Raw genomic sequence first — 22,609 nt, 5'->3', positions numbered from 1 at the left:
CACAGGCAGACAAAATATTTCACTAAATCACTTATTTTATACGGATGTCATAAAACTTTACACTTCTACTCAAAAACATTTAGAAATTATAACAAAAACTATTGAACGGTTTTCACAGGACATCTGTATGGAATTTGGTATAAATAAGTGTAGAATCAGTTCAGTAAAAGCAGGTCGATTTGAGAGATACAGTTATTTAACAGAAAAAGGAACACAAATCGATTCATTAGATGAAAATGAAACTTACAAATACTTAGGTTATGGATCAATCAAAGCAAATTTTACAAAAGGAAACAAAAATAAAAGTTAAGCAAGCATTTAGGCGTAGAATAAACTCTATATTAAAATATAATTTAAATCCAAGAAAATTAATAAAAAGCCATCAACACCTACGCCGTAGCCACATTGACATATTCTTTTGGTATTATTAATTGGACAAAATCTGAGTAAAGAAAATGCAACGTATAATAAGAACTACCATTGTAGTGTATAAAAAGCATAGAAAACATCATCCCCGCTCGTGTATTCAACTCACAACACTTTCTAGAAAGGATGGAGGAAGAGGCCTTATTGATATTGTCAATCTCTAATAAGCAAATAGCCACATTGCAAGAATTCTTCCATAATAACCATAAAGCTACATCATCAACTTTACATAAAGCTATAGTAGAAAACGATAACAAATTTATACAATTAAACTTAAAAGACACTAGAATACAGACAAATGAAACTTTAACTGACAAACAAACAAAAATAAACGATTGGGCCCAAAAGTCACTACATGGAAGACACTATCAGAATTTAAGCCAACCCAACGTCAACAAACTTGCGTCGAACGAATGGCTCAGTCGTGGTGTGCCTTACTTGATACAGAAGGCTTTATTATAGCAATACAAGATCAGGTTATTGAGACACTCAACTATCAAAAATATATAGTAAAAAATTCCACCTTACGGACAGACATGTGTAGGCGATGCAATAGCTCTTCTGAAAACATACAACATATTACTGGTGCATGTAAAACAATAGTTCAAACTGATTACAAGCATAGACATGACAAGGTCGCCTATATAATACATCAAAAACTAGCTTTAAAATTGAAGCTTATAGCTCCTTAGAATCGTACAGCTTATTATAAATAGAATCCTCAAGCAGCTTTAAAAAACCAAACCTTCGGACTATATTTTGACACAGCTATCTTAACCGATAGAACAATACCTTACAATAGACCGGATATCACTGTTATAAACAAACTAAATAAAACTGGATACGTAATAGATATTGCTATACCAAATACTCATAATTTACAAAATTAATACTCATATTTCTGAAAAATTAGCAAAATACACAGAATTAAAAGATGAAATAAGCAGAAATTGGCATCTACAAAAAGTTACTATAGTACCGATAATTCTTTCTACTACAGGCAATCTATTATCCCACAACAACTTCACCAGTCACTTAAAGCTCTTGATTTACCTCCACATACGTTTATTCAATTACAAAAAGCTGCTATATTGAACACGTGTAGGATAGTAAGAAAATTTATGCAGTCAGACAAAGATCACACTACATTGCCAAACATACAGATTATTTAAAATTTTCAATTAGGACCCAGATGATGTTCACTTGACTTTGGTCCGTGATCATTAATTTACAGGTGTATACCGAGATTTGAAAAATTAAACAAGAAAAATAATAATAATATCTTTTTTTTTCAGGCATCAAGGCCCATACTTTTGGTACATGATTACACATTCAATACATTCAAATCACACATTAATAATTACATAACATACATTAATAATTAGAATAAGAATCACTAAAATAATAATTAAAATATATAAGAATTATTATTATTATTTTTTATATGCCCCGGGATGGCAAATGACTCTACTCCACCTGATGGTAAGTGGTAGTAGAGTCCAAACGCGACGACGGCCAGTACAGTCGGGAAGAATGTTCTGTACTAGCCGTCCCCGCCTTGCCGGCCCGCAAGATGCCTCTTCACGCCTCGTTTGAAGGAACCCGGGTTGTAAGAGGAGGGGAACACGTGAGCTGGTAAGGAATTCCATTTTTTGGTAGTGCGACAAAGAAAGGAGTTGCCAAATTTCTTTGTGCGCGATGGAATTGATGTCACAGTTAGGCGGTGACATCGAGAACCAGCTCGCGTGGACTTAAGAAGGAAGGGGGAAGCAGGAATTAGAGAGAATAATTCCTCAGAGCACTCGCCGTGATACAGTCGATAGAAAGCGCTCAGTGCTGCTATCTCGCGACGCAATTGTAAAGGTTCAAGGGTGCTTGTGACCTTTACGTCGCCAATAATGCGTACTGCACGTCGCTGCAACCGGTCCAAGGCCTCCAGTAGGTACTTAGCGGAGCCATCCCAAAGGTGCGAGCAATATTCAACGCAAGACCGTACCTGTGTTTTGTATAACAGGCACAGTTGTTGTGGCGTGAAAAAACGCCGCACCTTGTTCAGAACTCCGAGTTTACGTGAAGCTGTTTTTATAATAGCCTCGATGTAATCCCTTGGACTAAGGTCGCAGCGAACGTCCATCCCCAGCATGGCGATTATGCTTTGTATCATCAGCGGTGTGCCACAGAGGGAGGGATGAGGGTAAAATGGTGACTTTTTTGCTGTGAGAGCGCATACCTGTGTTTTCTTGGCATTAAACTCAACAAGATTATCAGAACCCCATTTGACGATGAGCTCTAACGTCCTATCGAGTTCAATGACAAGATTCTCCCGCCTCTCCTCAGTTTCCGCCCGTCCAGCCACTGCGCGCCCGTGGTATCCACCATGCACTGTACTATCATCTGCCGGTAACTTGGAGAGAAGACTTCTGTGCCAGACCCTGTCGAAAGCCTTGGAGATATCGAGGCTGACAGCCAACGATTCTCCATGCTTGTCGATAGCTTCACCCCAGGGGTGTGTTACGTACGCTAGAAGATCACCTGTGGACCGTTTTGGTCGAAACCCGTACTGACAATCATTAATTAGACAGTGATCTTCTAGGTAATGGATCAGTTGGTTGTTTAGAATCCGTTCCATCACCTTACAAAGTACTGAGGTGATAGCTATTGGTCGATATTTGCCGACATTAGCTCTTCTCCAAGCCTCCGGCACACATCCCGAAGAGAGAGAAAGTTGGAACAGGCGCGTTAACACAGGAGACAACGCCGCCGCACACTTCTTCAGCACAATGGCTGGTATTCCATCGGGACCGCTAGCTTTCCGTATATCAAGTGATTGCAGCTCCGCACGCACATCACGTTGCCTGATTTTGATGTCAGGCATCGTGTAGCCACATGAAGGTATTGTTGGTGGCTGCGCACTACAATCATCGATCACAGAGTTGTCGGCAAAGAGTTTAGTCAGGAGGTCGGCTTTCTCCTGCGGACTGTGAGCTATCGATCCGTCCGGATTTCTGAGCGGTGGCAGCGAAGGTTGGCAGAAATTGTTTTGCACAGACTTGGTCAGACGCCAGAAGCTACGGGAGCCCCTAGGATGCGAAATAAGGTCATGACCAATCTGTACAATGCGCTGTGTATCCGCTCTCGTATATGCCTTCCTACTAATGCAGCCGTTGATCCACGCGCGATATGCCGCCTGCATAGATGATACAGCGTCGGCACATTCACGAGTGAACCAACGGTTACGCGTACCCTTATTGATGAGATCTATACAGCCTGAAATTAAGGACATCAAAGCCACGTATGTTACAGAAACTCAATTAGAAGAATATAAAAGAAACTTTCAGGTTTCAAAATCTGTTTACTCACCTCCATATGATGACATTAATAATATAAACACAAAGCGAGGTGCATACACGGACAGTTGTGCTGTGAATATATCACACAGTGATACAACGGCATTTTGGTCAATTCTTCACTTCAGATTCATCTTCTAAAAGACAAGAAAGTAACAATAGCTGTATTGTAGCAAATAAACAGACTGTGTCAGATGAGAATAGTGGTGTGATGATATCGCAATTGAAACTTATGTTGGATATGATGTATTATGGTCTGATCATTTTCCATTAGTAATTGAATGCAATTTAGATTATATTATAAACATTAAAAAACAAAATGTCAAATGTAATATTCCAGTAATTTGGAGTGAAATGTCTTCGGAACAAGTTCGTGCTTACAAAAACAAATGTCATGAAAAATTACGACTTATTGATTTCCCAGATGACTTTAGAATTTGTTGTGATTATGAATGTAATAAATTAAACCATAGACTAGTCATAGATAAAATGTACAATGATGTTATTAGTTCAAAGTGAGTCGATCATTCAATATCGGGAAAGAAAAACACTTAAAAAGTTATTGGCTGGAACAGACATGTAAGCGACGCGCATTGTTAAGCCCGGAAACAATTCTTACTATGTATTAATAATGGAAAGCCTGTTGCGGGTCGTTTATATGAACAAATATGTGAAGCTAGGAGAATATTTAAATCACGTCTGAAATGGTGTCAAGATCATCAAAATCAAATTAAGGGTCCGTTCACACAGACCGGCTCGGAGAGCATCGGCCTGCTTTTTTCTTTTCACACAGACCGGGTCGTATACGCTTGGAATTGGCCGGAGCGGAGCCGCCAACTATTTCACATCGACCGGCTGGAAGAGATCTGAAAGCGGGTGCGAGCGAGAAAGAGCACGCAAGCGGAGCCGGTCGGCTCCTTTTATTACTTCACACGAAGCGCGTTCAGGCATTTTTAATGACAAAAAAGGTGCAAATGCAAAAATAAACTTTACTACAATCACTCAAAACACTGTTTCCAACGTGATAAAAATCTGCTCTCCTCGCCGAGCCGGTCTGTGTGAACGGACCCTTAGATGGATATTTTAGCTTCACATCATTCCAACACAGACTTCCACATTTTTTGAAAACACTCAAATAATCTAAAAAATAAACCTGGCATTCCCGTGAGCGTTGATGGTTATGATGATGGTATGTGATGGGGTTGCGTTAGTGACTTTTTTGTTAAATCGCCTCTAAGTTCTGCAAAGTCTACACTTAATTCTCAGTCTGGAGATAAAATTAGAATAAGAGTTACCACCTTTGACATTGCACAGACAATAAATAATTTAGCTAGAGGTAGATCTCCTGGTCATGATGGTCTCAACGTTGAGCATCTACAACATGCTGGTCCTCGTTTGCCCATAATCTTGGCAATGTTATTTTCCTTTTGTCTATCTCATGCATATTTGCCAAGTAATATGATAAAAACAATAGTGATACCTATTATAAAAAATAAAACGTGTGATAGTTCAGAAAAGAATAATTATAGACCTATATCACTAGCTACGATAATTTTCAAAGTTTTTGACAGTGTACTCAACAATCAAATTAATAAATATTTTAAGCCAAATGATAATGAGTTTGGTTTTCGATCTGGTCTCTCGACTGAAACTGCAATATTAAGTTTAAAGCAAACCGTAAAATACTATACGGACCGTAAAACTCCTATTTATGCATGTTTTCTCGATGTGTCGAAAGCATTTGATTTGGTTGCCTATGATATCCTTTAGACAAAGCTGGAACAGACACAAATACCATCAGAGGTTACTAGAATTTTAAAACATTGGTATAGCAATCAAATTAACAATGTCAAATGGGATAGAGCGCTATCTCGATCATATAGTTTGGAATGTGGGGTAAGGCAAGGAGGGCTAAGCTCACCTACGCTCTTCATATTAACGAGCTCATTGATATACTCAGTAACCAGCATGTTGGTTGCCATATTGATGGAGTTAACGTCAATAATATCAGTTACGCTGATGATATGGTTTTGCTTAGTGCATCAGTTTGTGGTTTAAGAAAACTATTAGCAACTTGTGAAGGCTATGCCAAAACACATGGACTTATATATATTGTAAAAAAAGCGTGATAATGATATTTGAAAGTGGTAATATATGGCCAAAAATAATACCTTCGGTAAAAATTAATAATATGAAGTTGACTCAAGTTTTCCAATTTAAATACCTTGGCCATATACTAACCACCAGTCTCAAGGATGATAATGATATTGAAAGGGAGAGGAGAGCATTGTCAATAAAAGCTAACATGATTGTCAGAAGAATTGGGCGTGCTTCAAGGACTGTAAAATAAAACATTATTCCGCGCTTACTGTACCTCTTTTTATACTTGTAGTTTGTGGGCTAATTATACATTAAAATCATACAATGCTCTTTGTGTCCAGTACAATAACGCCTTTAGATTGCTGATGGGTTTGCGTCGCTTCTGTAGTGCTTCAGGGATGTTCGCTGAATTGAATATAGACTGTTTTTACGCATTAATGCGTAAAAAGTGTGCATCCTTGGTTCACAGGGCGCGGGCCAGCTTAAACAAAATTCTAATCATGGTAGCTAACAGACTAGACAGTATATTTATAAATCGCTGTTGTAAAGTTTCGCCTGGACCAGTAAATTGTATAAGTAGTAGATACAACAATATTTATATCAAGTGTTCACATTCCATTGCCCGTTCAAAACATACCTTTTATGTCCCAATGTGTAGAACGAACTATGCTAAAAATCGCTTTTTGGCATGTGACAATTATAATAAACGCTACTCTAATATAGATATATTTAAGGAAAATTTATTTAAGTTCTTAGAAGCCTTAAAAAACTGTATTTGTCATTAATATTTCTATATCTTTATTTGTTCTGCTTTTTAAATCACATTTTAAATACTTTTCATACATTTTAATTGTTAAATAACTTGTTATTGTCAGGTTCATTCCATGTTTGAATGTAAAAGTGGAAACTTTGTTGGCTTATGTGAGACTTATTTTGTTATCAAATGTTTATGTGTTATATTATGCTGTATGTTTCCCTAATATAATATATAATTAAATAAATAAACTACAGGCACAATCTTTAGTGCCTGTAATTAATAACATCTTAGTAACCAAGCTTGGTGGCGTAGTGGCGATGTATGGGATGGTTAATATTTTGAAGTGGTAATGTCTGGGCGATGATGATCACTTCCCATCAGGTGACCCAGCCAGGTCTAACAACCAAAGACACCACCATACCTATTGACACCATAGGTTAGTTGCCGTCAATATGCGCTTGCATGTGTAGTGATGCAAGTGAGCCAATCCCGCAGGCATTAAGAATACCGAGGAATCTGCCTATAAATTATTCACGACTAACGATAGTCTCGTTAATACAACGATATTTTTTTTAACGCTGGAAAACGCATTAATCGTTTCCCCCGTGGTAACTATATTCTTTTATAACTATTTTCGTATTATAAAATTGTAATCCTATGTGGCCTTACTTCAGTAATGAGTAATAACTGTACAACCAATTTTGTAACGCTGTTGATTACAAGTAAAAATGAATAAATAAATAAACAGTTGGGGGTATGTGGGGCTCGCCGGTGTCCCAGGCGCCGAGTGCGCCCTGAACATCGGAATACCCACTTAAAAACCAGCGGTACCCTTTCCGTCTTAACGAGGAGCGCCACGGGATCGCTGCGCATACTACCGTTACGCTCTGACGGAACCACAGATAACATAGGAAGTACAAAATAAAACACAATGTAGCAACTTAAATATTTATTTAGAAATTTTTTTAAATGCTAATTGAGACCGAATTTCGAATTCACATAAACAACAAACGATAGTGCTGAAATTGTTATTGATATTTATAAAACTAGCTATCCTTATCAACACAACGGGTGTGAAAGAGATAATAGATAGAATAATGTCAAATTGTTTTATAATTGATTCCAATGACTTTTAGTGTTAGGGCCTTTGCGCAAGCGCGCCTGAGTAGAGTCCACCCACTCATCGCGTCTACTGCCAAACTTTGTGTTTAACAAAAATTTTAAAATCTCGCATGTGTGGCCATCGCTTTATATCTGGTAACGATCAATTTATTTGAACACTATCGAAAGCCGGAATACTATTATTAGTTTTGTTCCAATACGAGATTACTATCCGACTACGCTACAAAATACGTATTATTGTAAATTAAAAAATTATATAGAACAATCGCAATCATGATAGTATTGAAAGTTGAAGCAAATTGTCTTCGAAGTTTAATAAAAGTCTTATTTCAATGGCAGGAAGTGAAAAGACAAATAAAAAAATTGACAATTGACATGACATTGGTCGAGATTTAATTATATGTGGTTTGTTATTGATTCTTGAATGGCGTTTTGAATCGGTGCAGTTGTCGAAACTTTTGAAGTAAAATTAAAGTGACATGAAAGTAGTTAATTGTAAGTGTTGTATTATAAATAAATATATAATAATCGAGAACTGTTTGTAGTGCGTAATATAGAAGATTTATTAGCAAATCGCATGAAATATGTAAATCTGAGACTTGTTTATCTTTCTCCTTTTTAATTGTAACAGACAAGACATAATCCAATAAAATAACTACTGCGATTGCATTTGACAAATAGTATAATAACGTCACCAAAGATTCAAGATGGCGGCGGCCGCCATGTCGGAAAACATTTTTTGAGCATCTATACTTAATATTGATTTTATAGTCGGATTAATTAATTCATTAATATTAAATATATCATTATAATTAATATATTTGACAACCTTTTAAAGAACTTAAGAACTAATATTAAAACTAGACCGAAATGTTAATTTCAACTAATATAAGTTTAACATTTGAAATATGTAAGTATAAATAATAATCTATTCTTAAATTAAAAGCATATATGTACCTCAGAGGTATATTTTATTAAGTGCAAATATTTAAACATTGATGAAAAGCGGTTTAAAATTATAGCAACTAAGTACATGCGATGGAAGTAAAATAATTTTGTCAGAAGCGATTTAGTTCTTGAACGTTTCACTTAATAAAAAAAAAAACACTGACAGATTAAAAGGCGGGAAAATTTTCTACCTCTTAGAAAAAGACTACAATTTTAATAATATTGTTTTAACAAAAAAAATTATTACAATGTTTAAACCTGATATTTATGTACTTATATTATTAAATTTCTTACGAATTATCTTAATTATTTAGCTTCGTATTTTATATAAGTAGAAAAAAGTGTATTTTGAGTCAGTCGGTTTATGATTTTTTTTTTATTTCACAAAACAAATTTGCTTTATAACGTTAGCAATTATTAACAGATAAAAAAAAGTAAAAAAAGAATATTATAAAGATATTGCACAGATAATATATATTTATAAAAATAAGTAATATTTTGTTAACCCATCTATTTACTGATATAGATGTTATGACAATATTAAAAAAAAATATTGTCATACATTTACCAACACTAAATTTTAATTTTAATAGATGCCAAATCTTTATTAAAATTAATATCTACTTTTAATAAAAAAAAAAAATAGAACACAAATATAGTTTTAATTATCGCATAATGTTTTTAAACGCATATATACTTAAAAACATTGTGTAGCGAGTGCTTAGTTAAACTGATATCTCCCTCTGTCATTATTGATTTGACATTCGAATGAAGAAGACACACTATCGTTCAACTAATCATCCGCTAAATAATATTTATGGATGACTAATTATAATTTTATTAAAATTAACTATAAATATTATATAAATAAACATATAACTTTTATGTATTGTACATTTTGTTAGAAAATGTATTTCAAAGTTTAATATTGGGTGATAATAATAATAATATCCTGGGACATTATGCACACAAGGCCATCTGAAGGCCCAAACTAAGCAGAGCTCGTACTGTGGAAACCAGACAACTGATATACTACATATACTACTTTTCTTTTGTAAATACATACTTGTATAGATAATAGGCATGATGACTGATCTTGAAATAACCTTCTATAATGTAGGTAAACGTCTACTATTACTGAAAATAATTTTATTTCAGTAATAAACTAACTGTTTACGCAAATAATTGCATTTTCATTTACCTATTTCAATTTTCGCTCGAAAACACCCGCAGGTGTCATGGCGCATGCAGGTGACGTCACGCCTCAGTAAACGACAGTAAATGTTGTACCGTGTCTATACTTAACGAAGAAAGGCAGAGAGTATTGTGTATTTTTAAGGTTAAAAATGAATTCCAAAGTTTGCAAGTGGTGTGCGGTCCCTCTTAAAAATACATTTGAATAGCAACCAGATAGAAGAACAATCTACAGAAGCAGAACGACCATATATAAGTAAGCAACGAAAGATGACGGTTCTTGAAGAACGTGAAAAGCAATTAAAAGAAAGTATGGTTACAGAACATTTTAAAGAAATTGCTTAAAAGTAAAAGTTCTTACTGGTTACAATATGAGGGCTCTTCATAAACGAGTAATACTATATTACTAACAGAAAAAAAAGCTATGATAACAACAAAGATAAATAAAAATGTACTTACAAGGATGAAGATGAGCAAAAGTCTTTATTTGATGAAAGAAAATCTCCTAAGATCAACAAATCCTGGGAAACTTAGAGGAATTTGCATTAACAAAACCTTGTTCCATCATTGATAGATCTTGGATGCTTTATTTTCTTCACAAAAACACGAATGAACACAACGACTCAACTAATTAAATTATGCAAAATTAATTTTGAAACGCGTAAACACAACAACTGTTCAAGAGAAACGGTGATAGATACAGAGGCGTGACGTCATTCACTCTGGTATTTCAAATAAAATGGCCGATTGCAGAATTTTATACTTTTATTTTATTAAAAATCTTATTGATCTCAATGTGAATGGGATTAAAATGATTCTAAAAAATGGGATCATTTTTTAGAATCATTTTAAAATAAGTTTCTTCTCTAAAGTCGTTTATTTTTTAATTCTTTAATACTGTCATCATGCCTATTACACCCAGACTCAGGACAAACAGACATTTTTATACAAACAAATGTCACAAGTATCTACCAACAACGCCAACCGGATCATCAAATATGATATAGATTCTGAGATACATCTTTAAAAATGAATTTAATTCAGTAATAAAACGATTACATTCGTTTTTTAGACAAAACAACATACCTGATATATTCATGTCACAACAGGCAATGTCAGTTTTGTGTCCTATGTACGTAACCTACATTGCCTACATGTGAGTAATCAGATAATAAAAAATAGCATAACCTTTCTCACTACACAAAGGTCAGACAGAAGAAATGGTACATATAATGGTAGTCTACCTCTTCTGGGTCACCAACCTTTGTGACTCGAAGCGTACTTGTATGAAACAGAATCAAAAGCATTATATAGACGCTACATACAATAATGACAACAATTTATACTCAAAACGGTGATAGACGTATATCATGAGTGTAAGGTTAGCCGGGGGAGCCATAAAGGGTATCAAAAATGGACTTTTTTATTTGATTAAATGAAGTCAATTTAGATAATCCCGGTGCAAGAGATATTTTGATGGGATATTTCTTAATATTTTCTGGCCATTAGTCTTAAGATATTTTTATAATTATTATGGTTTTCTATGGAATTTCCTAGTTTGCTCATTTATCTGCCTTTATTATTTTTTATAAATAATGCCTTTAGCGAGTGTCTTGTTAAGCAATGACATCTCTTTCTGTCATTATTGATTTGACATTCGAAAGAAAAAAACACGGCTTTGTTTATCTCATCACTCTCTAAATTATATTTATATGTAATGCGGCAACTTTTTAAAAATAATGATTTTTGCTTTTTTATCAAATGTCTGATACTTCCGTTATATTTTAATTTATACATATGGCAAAACAATTACTCATATCTATGTATTACCAGAAAAATCAAATACACCTCAATTACAAAAAAGGAAAACAAAAATCTGTTGCTTGATTGAAATTGCACAAAAAAAACCTAACCCAATTACTACACACTTGCTACATTTCCTCTGATATTTCAGTGTTTGCAACTGTTTAACTTCAGAAACAAAAATAACAAAACAATTGATTGTTTACAACCAAAGTTACTTACAAAAACTTAAACCAAACTTTTGTGGATATACAGCTTTTAGGACGTAAAATTAAAATCGATCCGTCAGTAATTTAAAAAAAAACGGTACATTTACTCGAATACCAGCGAAGCGCTCGCGTACGACACCGAGGAATCCTGCATGTTCATACATTGGGAAGACTGGGCGTACTTCAAGAACTTTAGTGACATCGATGGGTTGGATTGGTTCTGTAGTTTTGCTATCGCCTGGAAAATGTAGGCATATATAATTTTAATAAATTGGCCACTAAAAATATACTATGTATGAGGTATGTATACTTACTGGCGGTAGGGCTTTGTGCAAGCTCGTCTGGGTAGGTACCACACACTCATCCGATATTCTACCGCAAAACAGCAGTACTTGGTATTGTTGTGTTCCGGTTTGAAGGGCGAGTGAGCCAGTGTAATTACAGGCACAAGGGACATAATATCTTAGTTCCCGAGGTTGGTGGCGCATTGATGATGTAAGCGATGGTTAACACTTACAATGCTATGTCTATGGGCGTTGGTGACCACTTACCATCAGGTGGCCCATATGCTCGTCCACCTTCCTATTCTATAAAAAAACAAGTATATCACCATAAGTCGCTTGTCAACATTTCACGGGTGAGTGATGACTCCTTAGAGAATAGCACTGCTGATGGTTGATCATCACCACTTAGACATTTAAAATTTTAACCCTTCCATCGGCAATGCATCAAAAACCTTGGGAACTGAGATGTTATGTCACTCATGCCCAGGGCGGGATTTGCGGGATTCATTAGGCAGTGTAGGCAACTGCTACGGGCCCCACATCAGCCCAGGGCCCATACGCAGAAATTAGGAATTGAGTTTTTTAAATTCCTTGTTAATGAAATTGTTGAAGCAAAATATTTCTCCTATTTAAAAAGAGTGATGCCATACTTTCGTAATATATGTAGTAATATAATATCGTAATTATAAATAAAATTGTGTTGTTGTAGAAACAACAACTCCCTCCCTTTTTGAGGAGAAGGTTTTAGAGCTTAATCCACCACGCTGCTCCGTTCTGTCTGTTAATGCGGGATGGTGGAATACACATGTGGCAGAATTTCAGTGAAATTAGGCACATGCTGGTTTCCTCACGATGTTTTCCTTCACCGCTAAGCACGAGATGAATTATAATAACAAATTTAGCAGTGTGGTAGAAAAAATATATTTTGGGAAGTTAGAAAATGGTAAAGGGGCTCGAGACGTGTATTGCCTAGAGGCCGCTTCATGGTCGATCAGGCACTGCTCGTGCCTGTAGTTACACTGGCTCACTCACCCTTCAAACCGGAACAAACAATAGAAAGTTCTGCTGTTTGGCGGTAGAATATCTGATGAGTTGGTGGGACCGAGCCATATGCTCTTGCACAAAACCACTACATAGTATTTGTATATACGCGTGGGATTGAGTGAGTGTGCGTGTGTGTCTGTGTGCTCCCCCCCCCCCACACACACACACACTCACTCGTATTTGAAATTCCATCAAAATTATATTATCATATTTACTAGCATTACAAATTACCTGTAAAAGAATTCCAATAGGATGTCTACCGCAGATAGTGTTGCCATATTTAACTAGATAATCTGTAAAGGCGTGGGGATCCATTTTCTCTATGATATCCATACCCTGAAAAAAAAAAAACCACAATCGATTAACAATGGACTTTTTTGATATCTCTTTTATTTACAATTATAGGTAATATACAATAATAGAATTGTATATTTTTTTATTTGAAATGGCCTGGGAGCGATCATTTTATTCCCAAACCGTCACATATAAAAAAAGCCACGTGTCCAGCTGTGGGATTTTGTCTATATTACTTTTACTATTTACATTAGTGAAGCGTATATACAAACATTATAACGCGTATATATATTAAGGTATACCTGTCTATCCAGCCATTCGATGCTCTGGTGAATCTGCCCCCTGGAGGGATCACGCCACGTGTATCTGAACCTTGGACCCCAGTGACAGAAGTCGGACGATATAACAATCAAGTTCTGAGGGTCCGCCAGATACGGAGCCAGGATCGATCCATACCTGTTTAACAAAATAAATGAATTAATAACCAACAGAGCAGATGTGCTCACCAACTCAACTTTTGAGTATCGTATGAAATGTCAAATTATATGTACCAAAGTCAATATAATCATTTAACTGCCTCGTTGGTCTAGTGGCTTGATATAAGGCCGTAGACCCAAAGGTCCTGGGTTCAATTCCCAGGTCGAGCCAATAAAAAGTTATTGGGTTCTTCTGTCAGAAAATTCTCAGTATCAGCCCGGAGTCTGGAAGATGGAAGTGTGTACACTCCCGTGCCTCGGAAAGCACGTAAAGCCGTTGGTCTTGCGCCTGAGCTCTTTCCGGTCGTATCGGATTGCCGTCCAATCGGATTATGAGAGTTAGGGAATAGAGAGTGCACCTGTGTTTGTGCACACACTTGTGCACTATAATATCTCCTGCACAGTTGGCTAATCTCTCTTGAGATTGGCCGCCGTGGCCGAAATCGGTTGGAGGACATTATTATTATAATCATTTTAGATATGATAAAGAATGGCACACAAAGCACACCTGTGTGTTTGGACAAAACATATATTATAAACAAGAAATGAAGTCAAATTTGCCTTCAAATGTCAAGAGGCAACAAGGAATATTTCAGATATTAAAACAATTATTTATTGCTATAACATTCGGCAAAGAGAGTTATTGTGAATTTGATGATGATGATGGTGATAACGGTAATGGTAATCAATCTTTAGGATTATGATAATTCTCCTGACAGATTTCATTTAAGGCGACAAATTTCAAGGGAGACTAACCAACTGCTTGGGATATTCCTTTTTTATAGAATAGGAAGACGGACGAGCATATGGGCCACCTGATGGTAAGTGGTCACCGACGCCCATAGACATTAGCATTGTAAGAAATGTCAGCCATCGCTTACATCATCAATGCGCCACCAACCTTGGGAACTAAGATGTTATGTCCCTTGTGCCTGTAATTACACTGGCTCACTCACCCTTCAAACCGAAACACAACAATACCAAGTACTGCTGTTCTGCGCTAGAATATCTGATGAGTGGATGGTACCTACCCAGACGAGCTTGCACAAAGTCCTACCACTAGTGTTCATAGTACAAATATGTATATTACACTATATTTTCTCACATAATGCGACACGACCGAAAGGGTTAAGGCGTACCAGCAGCATCAAGTGCTTTTCGAGGCAAGGGTACCCATTTCATCGATCCAACTAGACCAACGGGGTGGTAAATTTTTGATTAATTATTTATATACTAAAAAGCCGAGTTGGCCTAGTGGTTAGAACGCATGAATCTTAACCGATGATTGTGGGTTCAAACCCTGGCAAGCACCACTGAAATTTCATGTGCTTAATTTGTGTTTATAATTCATCTCGCGCTTGACGGTGAAGGAAAACATCGTGAGGAAATCTGCATGTGTCTAATTTAATCGAAATTCTGCCACATGTGTATTCTACCAAACCGCATTGGAGCAGCGTGGTGGAATAAGCTCCAAACCTTCTCCTCAAAAGGGAGAGGAGGCTTTAGCCCAGCAGTGGCACATTAACAGGCTGTTACTTTAGTTTTTATATACTCACATTGCTTCCTTCTTCGGTGTTAGCGATCCAACTAGAATCGGTATGATCGTGAATCCATCTTTATATCTATAAGAAAAGAAAAATAATATTAATTCAAAACAATAATACAATAAGATTGTTATAATTCAGTTATGTATTTTGATTTAATTATTTGTGAAGACTTAATTGGTATATGATGTTTTCTTAATGTGATAAATACTTTTGTACATGCTATAACTGTTTGACTTCGTGGATTAAATAAATAATAATAATAAAAAATATATATATTTCCTCCTAGCATCGTATCACTTCCAACACGAGTAATGATAATCAATCCTTAACACGAACAGTTCTCGATTAATATATATCTATTTATAATACAACACTTTACACTTAACTAGTTATATACACTTTAATATAACTTCCAAAGTTTCGATAGCAACTCAGCTGATATTCAAAACGTCATTTACGAATCCACAATGAAAACCATAGATTATTTATAACTCGACCGATGACGTCACGTCAGTTAAAGGTCACATTTGTTTATTTGTCTCTACTCCGAGTATCATAAATTAATGTTACAACATCACTAAAAGATACAATATGGTAAGACTTTGTGCAAGCTCGTCTCGGTATGTACCACCCGCTCATCAGATATTGTACCGCAAAACAGCAGTACTTGGTATTGCTGTGTTCCGGTTTGAAGGGTAACGAGCCAGTGTAATTACAGGCACAAGGGACATAACATCTTAGTTCCCAAGGTTGGTGGCGCATTGGCGATGTAGGTGATGGTTAATATATCTTACAATGGGCGTTGGTGACCACTTAATATCAGGTGGCCCATATGCTCGTCTGCCTATATAAAATATATGTTTACCCGCGGCTTCGTCCGCATGTTAGGTAAGGAATTTGATATTAGGGGAAGAGATTGTTTCAAAAAGTTACACTATGTCCTCCGGGGTTCAGCTTGCTTCATACCAATCAAATATCATCAATATCGGTTCAGTGCTCTAACCGTATCAGACTGAGTTACTTTCGCATTTATTATATTAATATATATATATATATATATATATATATATATATATATATGTCAGAGATAATAAATTTAAACGGGTCTACGACGTCACTTATTATTGATCTCTCGGTCTCTCGCTCTCAGGACAGCGCCAGCGCCGGACGTGCGCACTGACTGATTTAATACTAGACGACAATGGTCACCATTAAAATGGCAATCCATTTGAATCCGCGACATATATATACATATATATATAAATATAAAAAGTCAAGATGGCCCAGTGGTAAGAACGCGTGAATCTTAACCGATGAACATGGGCAAGCACCTCTGAATTTTCATGTGCTTAATTTCTGTTTATAATTCATCTCGTGCTTTTCGGTGAAGGAAAACATTGTGAGGAAACCTGCATGTGTCTAATTTCATCGAAATTCTGCCACATGTGTATTCCACCAACCCGCAATGGAGCAGCGTGGTGGAATAAGTTCCAAACCTTCTCCTCAAAAAGAGAGAGGAGGCCTTAGCCCAGCAGTGGGACATTTACAGGCATTTTTTACTATATGTATATAAAGATGAATTACTCACTCTTCCATAACTTTGGCTATATAAGGAAGGTGCATTTCGATCGAATGCTCGTCTTCGTCCGTCTGTGCGTCCATCCACTCGAATTGTCTCGTCGCTTCCAGCTCTGCGTAAACTGAAAAATCAATTATTCCTATTAGGTATGCAAAACTTTATCTGAAGTGCTGGTGAGCTAGTAAGTAATATATAGGAGCGCTATCAAAAATAGATTTCAAATATTAATTTTCTTATTCTTCCTTCTAAGTCCCACCATTACTGTCGACCAGCTGATGTTACCACCAATCCATTAGCGGTGGCCGATTGCTGTGATAGGATAATAGTGACAATACTAATAAACATTGTTTGTCGAGTTGTTAAACAATGCTGCATCTCCTTCTTTTGAATGTCAAATCAATGAAGCCAGAAAGAGAGAAACCTTTGTTGTGATAAAAAAAAAAACATTTCGTTAAAGTCACAAAAGTGTTCCAATTCAACTTACTCAATACTTACTTTGTTTGTCAATAGTAAGGTCGTAGAGGGGTGTCTGGTATTTATTCATGTAAGACAGGGCGCAACCCCCCAGCCGGACGTGGTGGGAGGGGCCGAGGATGAAAATACGTTTACTGTAAAGGAGAAATATATTTTTAACTAACAGCCTGTGAATGTCCCACTCCTGGGCTAAGGCCTCGTCTAAAACCGAGATGGCCTAGTGGTTAGAACGCGTAAATCTTAACCGATGATCGTGGGTTCATATCAGGGTAAGCATCGTGCATGACGTTAAGGATGGCATCGTAAGAAAACCAGCATGTGACCAATTCCACTGAAATTCTGCCACATGTGTATTCCACCAACCCGCATTGGAGCAGCGTGGTGGAATAGCTCCAAACCTTCTCCTCAAAAAGAGGAGAGGAGGCCTTTAGCCCAGCAGTGGGACATTCACAGGCTGTTACGGTTACTGTTGTTTGAAGAGTGAATGAGCCAATGTAACTACAGGCACAAGGGATCTAACATCTTAAATACCAAGGTTGGTGATGATTATTATTACTCACAGAACCAATGTCTATGGGCTGCGATGACCACTAAACATCTAGTGGCCCATGCACATACATATATGAACTCAAAAACATTACTCTTTTTTTGTGCAGTCGAGTAATTAATGACCAATTTGAACTGTTATACCCTCTTCTCTTCACATTGAATGCAATATAACAATTTTCTTTTTAAAATATTATAAATAGTTATTCTTACACGACAACTGGACTTATTTGTCTATAGGCGAAAGCTGCGCACGCGCCGCAGTAGGAGTAGCCGGCGTGACTGAAATTTAAATTAAACATACATTAATATGATATTTTTGTATTTCTTTGAATATAACAGGAAGGAATGCTAGAAAATATCACAAGGGATTAGGGGAGGGGAAGATGTTAGGTAAAATATATATATTTTATTGTTGTGTGTGTGAGTTGCGTGTGCATGTGTGTAATTTAGTATCTAGTTGTGTTTAGTGTATTAATTTGTATAATTACATTTAGCCAGGCAAATTATAAATATAGTAACTTACGGCGCAATTATTGCCCTAGCTGGTCCATGAGTGAGGTCAGCCTTCGACAGCCACAGGTCCAGCTGTCTTGATAGTTCAGAACCTTGGAACATAATACAATTACTATAAGTTGTATCATTTTTAACCAACTTCAAAAAAAGGATATGATCAATTTTTCACCTACATATGTATCCCCAAAATTGATGTTGTCATATGAGAAAATAAAGAGTACAAAAAAAATGTTCGAAAAATATATGGTTGTCTAAAATTTTCAATAATGATTATAGTCAAATTTACCCCAGAACTTATTTATATAGCAGTAACAGCCTGTGACTGTCCTACAGCTGGGCTAAGATCTTGTCTTCTTTTTTTGAGAATGGTTTGGAGCTTATTCCACCACGCTGCTCCAATGCAGGTCGGTGGAATAGACATGTGGCAGAATTTCAGTGGAATTAGACACATGCAGGTTTCCTCACGATGTTTTCCTTCACCGTCAAGCATGAGATGAATTATAAACACAAATTAAGCACATGAATATTCAGTGGCGCTTGCCCGGGTTTGAACCCACGACCATCGCATAAAAGACTCGCATTCTTTTGTAAATAAATTAATTAACACTATCATTACTATCTAATCTCATGTTCATTTAAAAACTTTATACATCAAATTGTAAAGGGAATTAAAAAAAAAAAACTCCTCAAGTACGCCACATACATTTAATAAAACAAAAAAATAAAATTAAATAATCACAAATATGTATCAATCATCATTATCCATAATCGTCGCAATTTTCTCCGAGACATCTTTCAACAATCTTTCGCTGAATTTAGGGAATTTCGTTTCAAATTCAGCCTTGAGGCTATCGAGATCAAACCTATCTCTCTCTAACTCTTCCAAAGTCATCTGTGACTTCTCATATTCTTTGAACTTATTTATATCTAAATTTGAATGATTCTTTATTTGATTCAATCCTTCGATAGCGTCGTTAACAGCATCCAACAGCTGTTTATGACCAGATTCGTCATTGTAACCAAAATCAACATTTTTCGTTTCCAATTTATCGAGGGCTATTTCTTCTGTTACAGACAAATCATTTAAAATGCTCTCTATATTAGAATTTTCCGTCATATTGTAAAATGTTGAGCAGTCCTTATTTTTCAAGTCTAGGAGTCTGAAAATACAAATATTAAATATAAAAAATAGTAACAACTTGTAAATGTGCCAATGATGGGCTAAGTCCTCATCTGCCTTTGAGAAGAAGGTTTGGAGTTTATTCCACCAGGCTGCTACAAAGCTGGTACACATGTTGCAAAATCTCAGTGAAATTAATACAATGTTTTTCTTTAATATAGAGATGAATTTCAACAAAAATTAAACAGAAAAATCTAGTCTTGCTTGCCTGGGTTTGAACCCGCAAACATTAGTAAGATTCACACATTCTAACCACTGGGCTATTTCGATCCACCCGTTCTTTGAATGAGAGAGTAATTAAAAACACAAGGAACATGACTTGATTGATGTTTATTTTATATATATTATACAGTGCCAATATCTATGAGAAACCCACCACACTACTCTATTAGAAAACTTTTGTCTGCTTTAGATTTATTTCTGAAATTTGCTAATTTTTCAAGATGTCACTTTTGAGTGCTGAGTATGAAATTAATTGTAAACACAAATTTCAATAGTCTTGCAATGAGGTGATTTTTTTATTGCTATTGATGAGCCAAGTGTTTAAACTACCTAAATAACAGGTTTCAACAACCGTATGCTACATAGTTTTCTATGTTTACTTACCGCTTCTGTTCAACAACAAAATTAATATCTTTCAAGCGTCTATTCGTTTTATCTAGCTGGTCCATTGTCTTTTGAAAACGATCAGCCAACTGCGCCATCTGTATGTCCATCTGTGTCTCCTCTCTTTCAATTTTTTCCTCCACGAGACAATCTTCTAACATCGCACGTAAAAATTTTCCATACGCAATTTGACGATATTCCGCATCAAAATCGGGCATAAAATTTTCCACTTTGCACATCGTTATATCAGCGTCTCCTATTACTGTCGCGTTTTTATTAATTTTTGGTCTCGAAATCACATTTTTTTCCTTAATCGGCAGTGGTTTCCGTATTGCACTTGTAGTAGCCGTATTGACTGTTGAAGCTGTCGAAGGACGCTTCGATCGAATATTTTTAGATGGTGGAGCAAATGTCTTGTTTTTATCCATTATAAAAATAATTATATCGTCTTTAAAATGCGAACGAAACAATTATTGTTTATAAATTATATCACCGTTGACAGATATTTGAATAAGTGTCATGGCGACGAGACGAACTACGTTTACGCTTTTAAGTTTTTAATTTGATTTCACAGAAAAAAAAATACGAGTCAATTGGAATAGTTTATTTAAAAAAAAGAGAAAATGTAAACAAAATATTAAAACACTTGTATTACATTTTTTTTATAATAATAATGTTAAAGCATTCGTTTATTTCTGAACGATCATGTAAAAAGTCAACGTCATGTCCATTTTTAGGCCTTAACATTTGAGCTACCTATTTATTTTTTTAAATTTAATAATTTAATAACAATATAATAATATTTATCATTTACAATATTTAGGAGATTAAAATTTTACTAATAGTTTATTCATAAGATATTAATTTTAATATTTATTTCTTATAAACGAGAAAAAATAAAAAACAAAACTAAATTTATAATGTTAGGCAGGTATTTGAAAGCTTTGTCAATTATTATTATAATAACCTTAGTCTTTTAACCTTATATCAACATAATTCTATTGGAAAAAAGTAAAAAAACTCAAATAGAAACTTTTATGATAAAATGTATGAATAGTTTCCTAGTCCTTTGTTTATTAAAAATATATAATTCCACCTACCATTTTCCGTATACCAGCTACCAGCGTGAGAGGCATTGCGACAAGTCATTTTTATTAAACAAACTTATATTTTTAAAAAAGCAATACAAAATAAAGTTACTTCACAACACAAAGCTCAATGGCTTAACAGTTTCTTTAGTGCCAAGAAGCACAGATTATTTCACCACTTGTCACTTACTTTCATTTCACAACCTCAATAAAATATCAATGGTTTGATGTAGGTCTTTGACGTTGAATTAAGTACCTACCTACACAATACAATAAAACATCAAAAGATGCACAGATGCTATAAAATGCGAACATAAAAAAATAGCAAATTTTATGTATAAAATTCTAAAACGTAATATTCAATAGGTACATAATATTCATCTAAAAATAATATTATTATTATCCAAAGAAGCAGCGATGTTTATGGCAAATACGAATATACCATAAGGATTTTAAAAAGCAATTCATTTTAATATTTTTTATCTTTCAATCCAATATAAAATAAAAATATATAAAATATAAATTCTTCAATATATATTAATATCTATATAATAAATAAATATGTATTTTTTATAGTATAGGCAGACGGATGAGCATATGGGCCACCTGATGGTAAGTAGTCACCAACGCCCATAGACATTGGTCTTATAAGAAATGTTAACCATTGCTTTCATTGCCAATGTGCCACCAACCTTCGGAACCAAGATGCTATGTCCATTGTGCTTGTAATTACACTGGCTCATTCACCCTTCAAACCGGAACACAATATTACTAAGTACCGCAAAAAGAAAAATTTAAGTGTATGTCTGTGATTTCAAAATAAAAACCACTTTTAAAGTTAATATGGCTATTTACAAGATCTCGGTAGCATGCGAAAGCGATCCCGTGCCGCTCCTCGTTAAGACGGAAAGGGTACCGCTGGTTATTTAGTGGGTATTCCGGTGTGGACACCGGCGAGCCCCACTGTTCCCGTGGGAGAAACGCGTAACGCGTTTTTCAGCGATAAAAAAAGGCTATTTACAAGTTACCAAAATTAAACAAAATTTTTAAAAATGTTAGTCTGTCTGTT

At 35.5% G+C, this 22,609-nt stretch overlaps 2 protein-coding genes across 3 annotated transcripts in view; one reads left to right on the top strand and one right to left on the bottom strand.

Moving 5' to 3' along the window:
• Positions 1 to 15,905, top strand: part of LOC126779932 (zinc finger protein 62-like) — a 57,381-nt gene extending 41,476 nt beyond the window's left edge. The window contains exon 14 of the transcript XR_007670419.1: positions 15,890 to 15,905. The gene's annotated coding sequence lies outside the window, so the exon portion shown is untranslated. The remainder of the gene's footprint in view (positions 1 to 15,889) is intronic.
• On the bottom strand, positions 7,565 to 21,746 carry LOC126780076 (protein MEMO1). Of its 2 annotated transcripts, XM_050504337.1 has the most exons (9): positions 21,553 to 21,746; positions 18,677 to 18,758; positions 18,364 to 18,432; positions 17,626 to 17,738; positions 17,140 to 17,251; positions 15,561 to 15,626; positions 13,831 to 13,984; positions 13,466 to 13,570; positions 7,565 to 12,144 (listed from the first exon to the last, which is right to left on the bottom strand). In XM_050504337.1, the coding sequence occupies exons 1-9, from the start codon at positions 21,599 to 21,601 to the stop codon at positions 12,010 to 12,012; spliced, it is 885 nt and encodes a 294-aa protein (XP_050360294.1). In that variant the 5' UTR covers positions 21,602 to 21,746; the 3' UTR covers positions 7,565 to 12,009. The 2 variants fall into 2 exon arrangements, with proteins under 2 accessions (XP_050360294.1, XP_050360295.1); XM_050504338.1 differs by lacking the exons at positions 7,565 to 12,144; positions 13,466 to 13,570; positions 13,831 to 13,984; ... (3 more) ...; positions 18,364 to 18,432; positions 18,677 to 18,758 and adding exons at positions 19,353 to 19,826; positions 20,453 to 20,865.
• Positions 21,747 to 22,609: the final 863 nt, after the last annotated feature.

This window comes from Nymphalis io, chromosome 30 (assembly GCF_905147045.1).
Source record: "Nymphalis io chromosome 30, ilAglIoxx1.1, whole genome shotgun sequence".
Classification (NCBI taxonomy): Eukaryota; Metazoa; Arthropoda; class Insecta; order Lepidoptera; family Nymphalidae; genus Nymphalis; species Nymphalis io.
The sequence above is the reverse complement of the archived record's forward strand: the minus strand, read 5'-3'. Positions and strand labels throughout refer to the sequence as shown.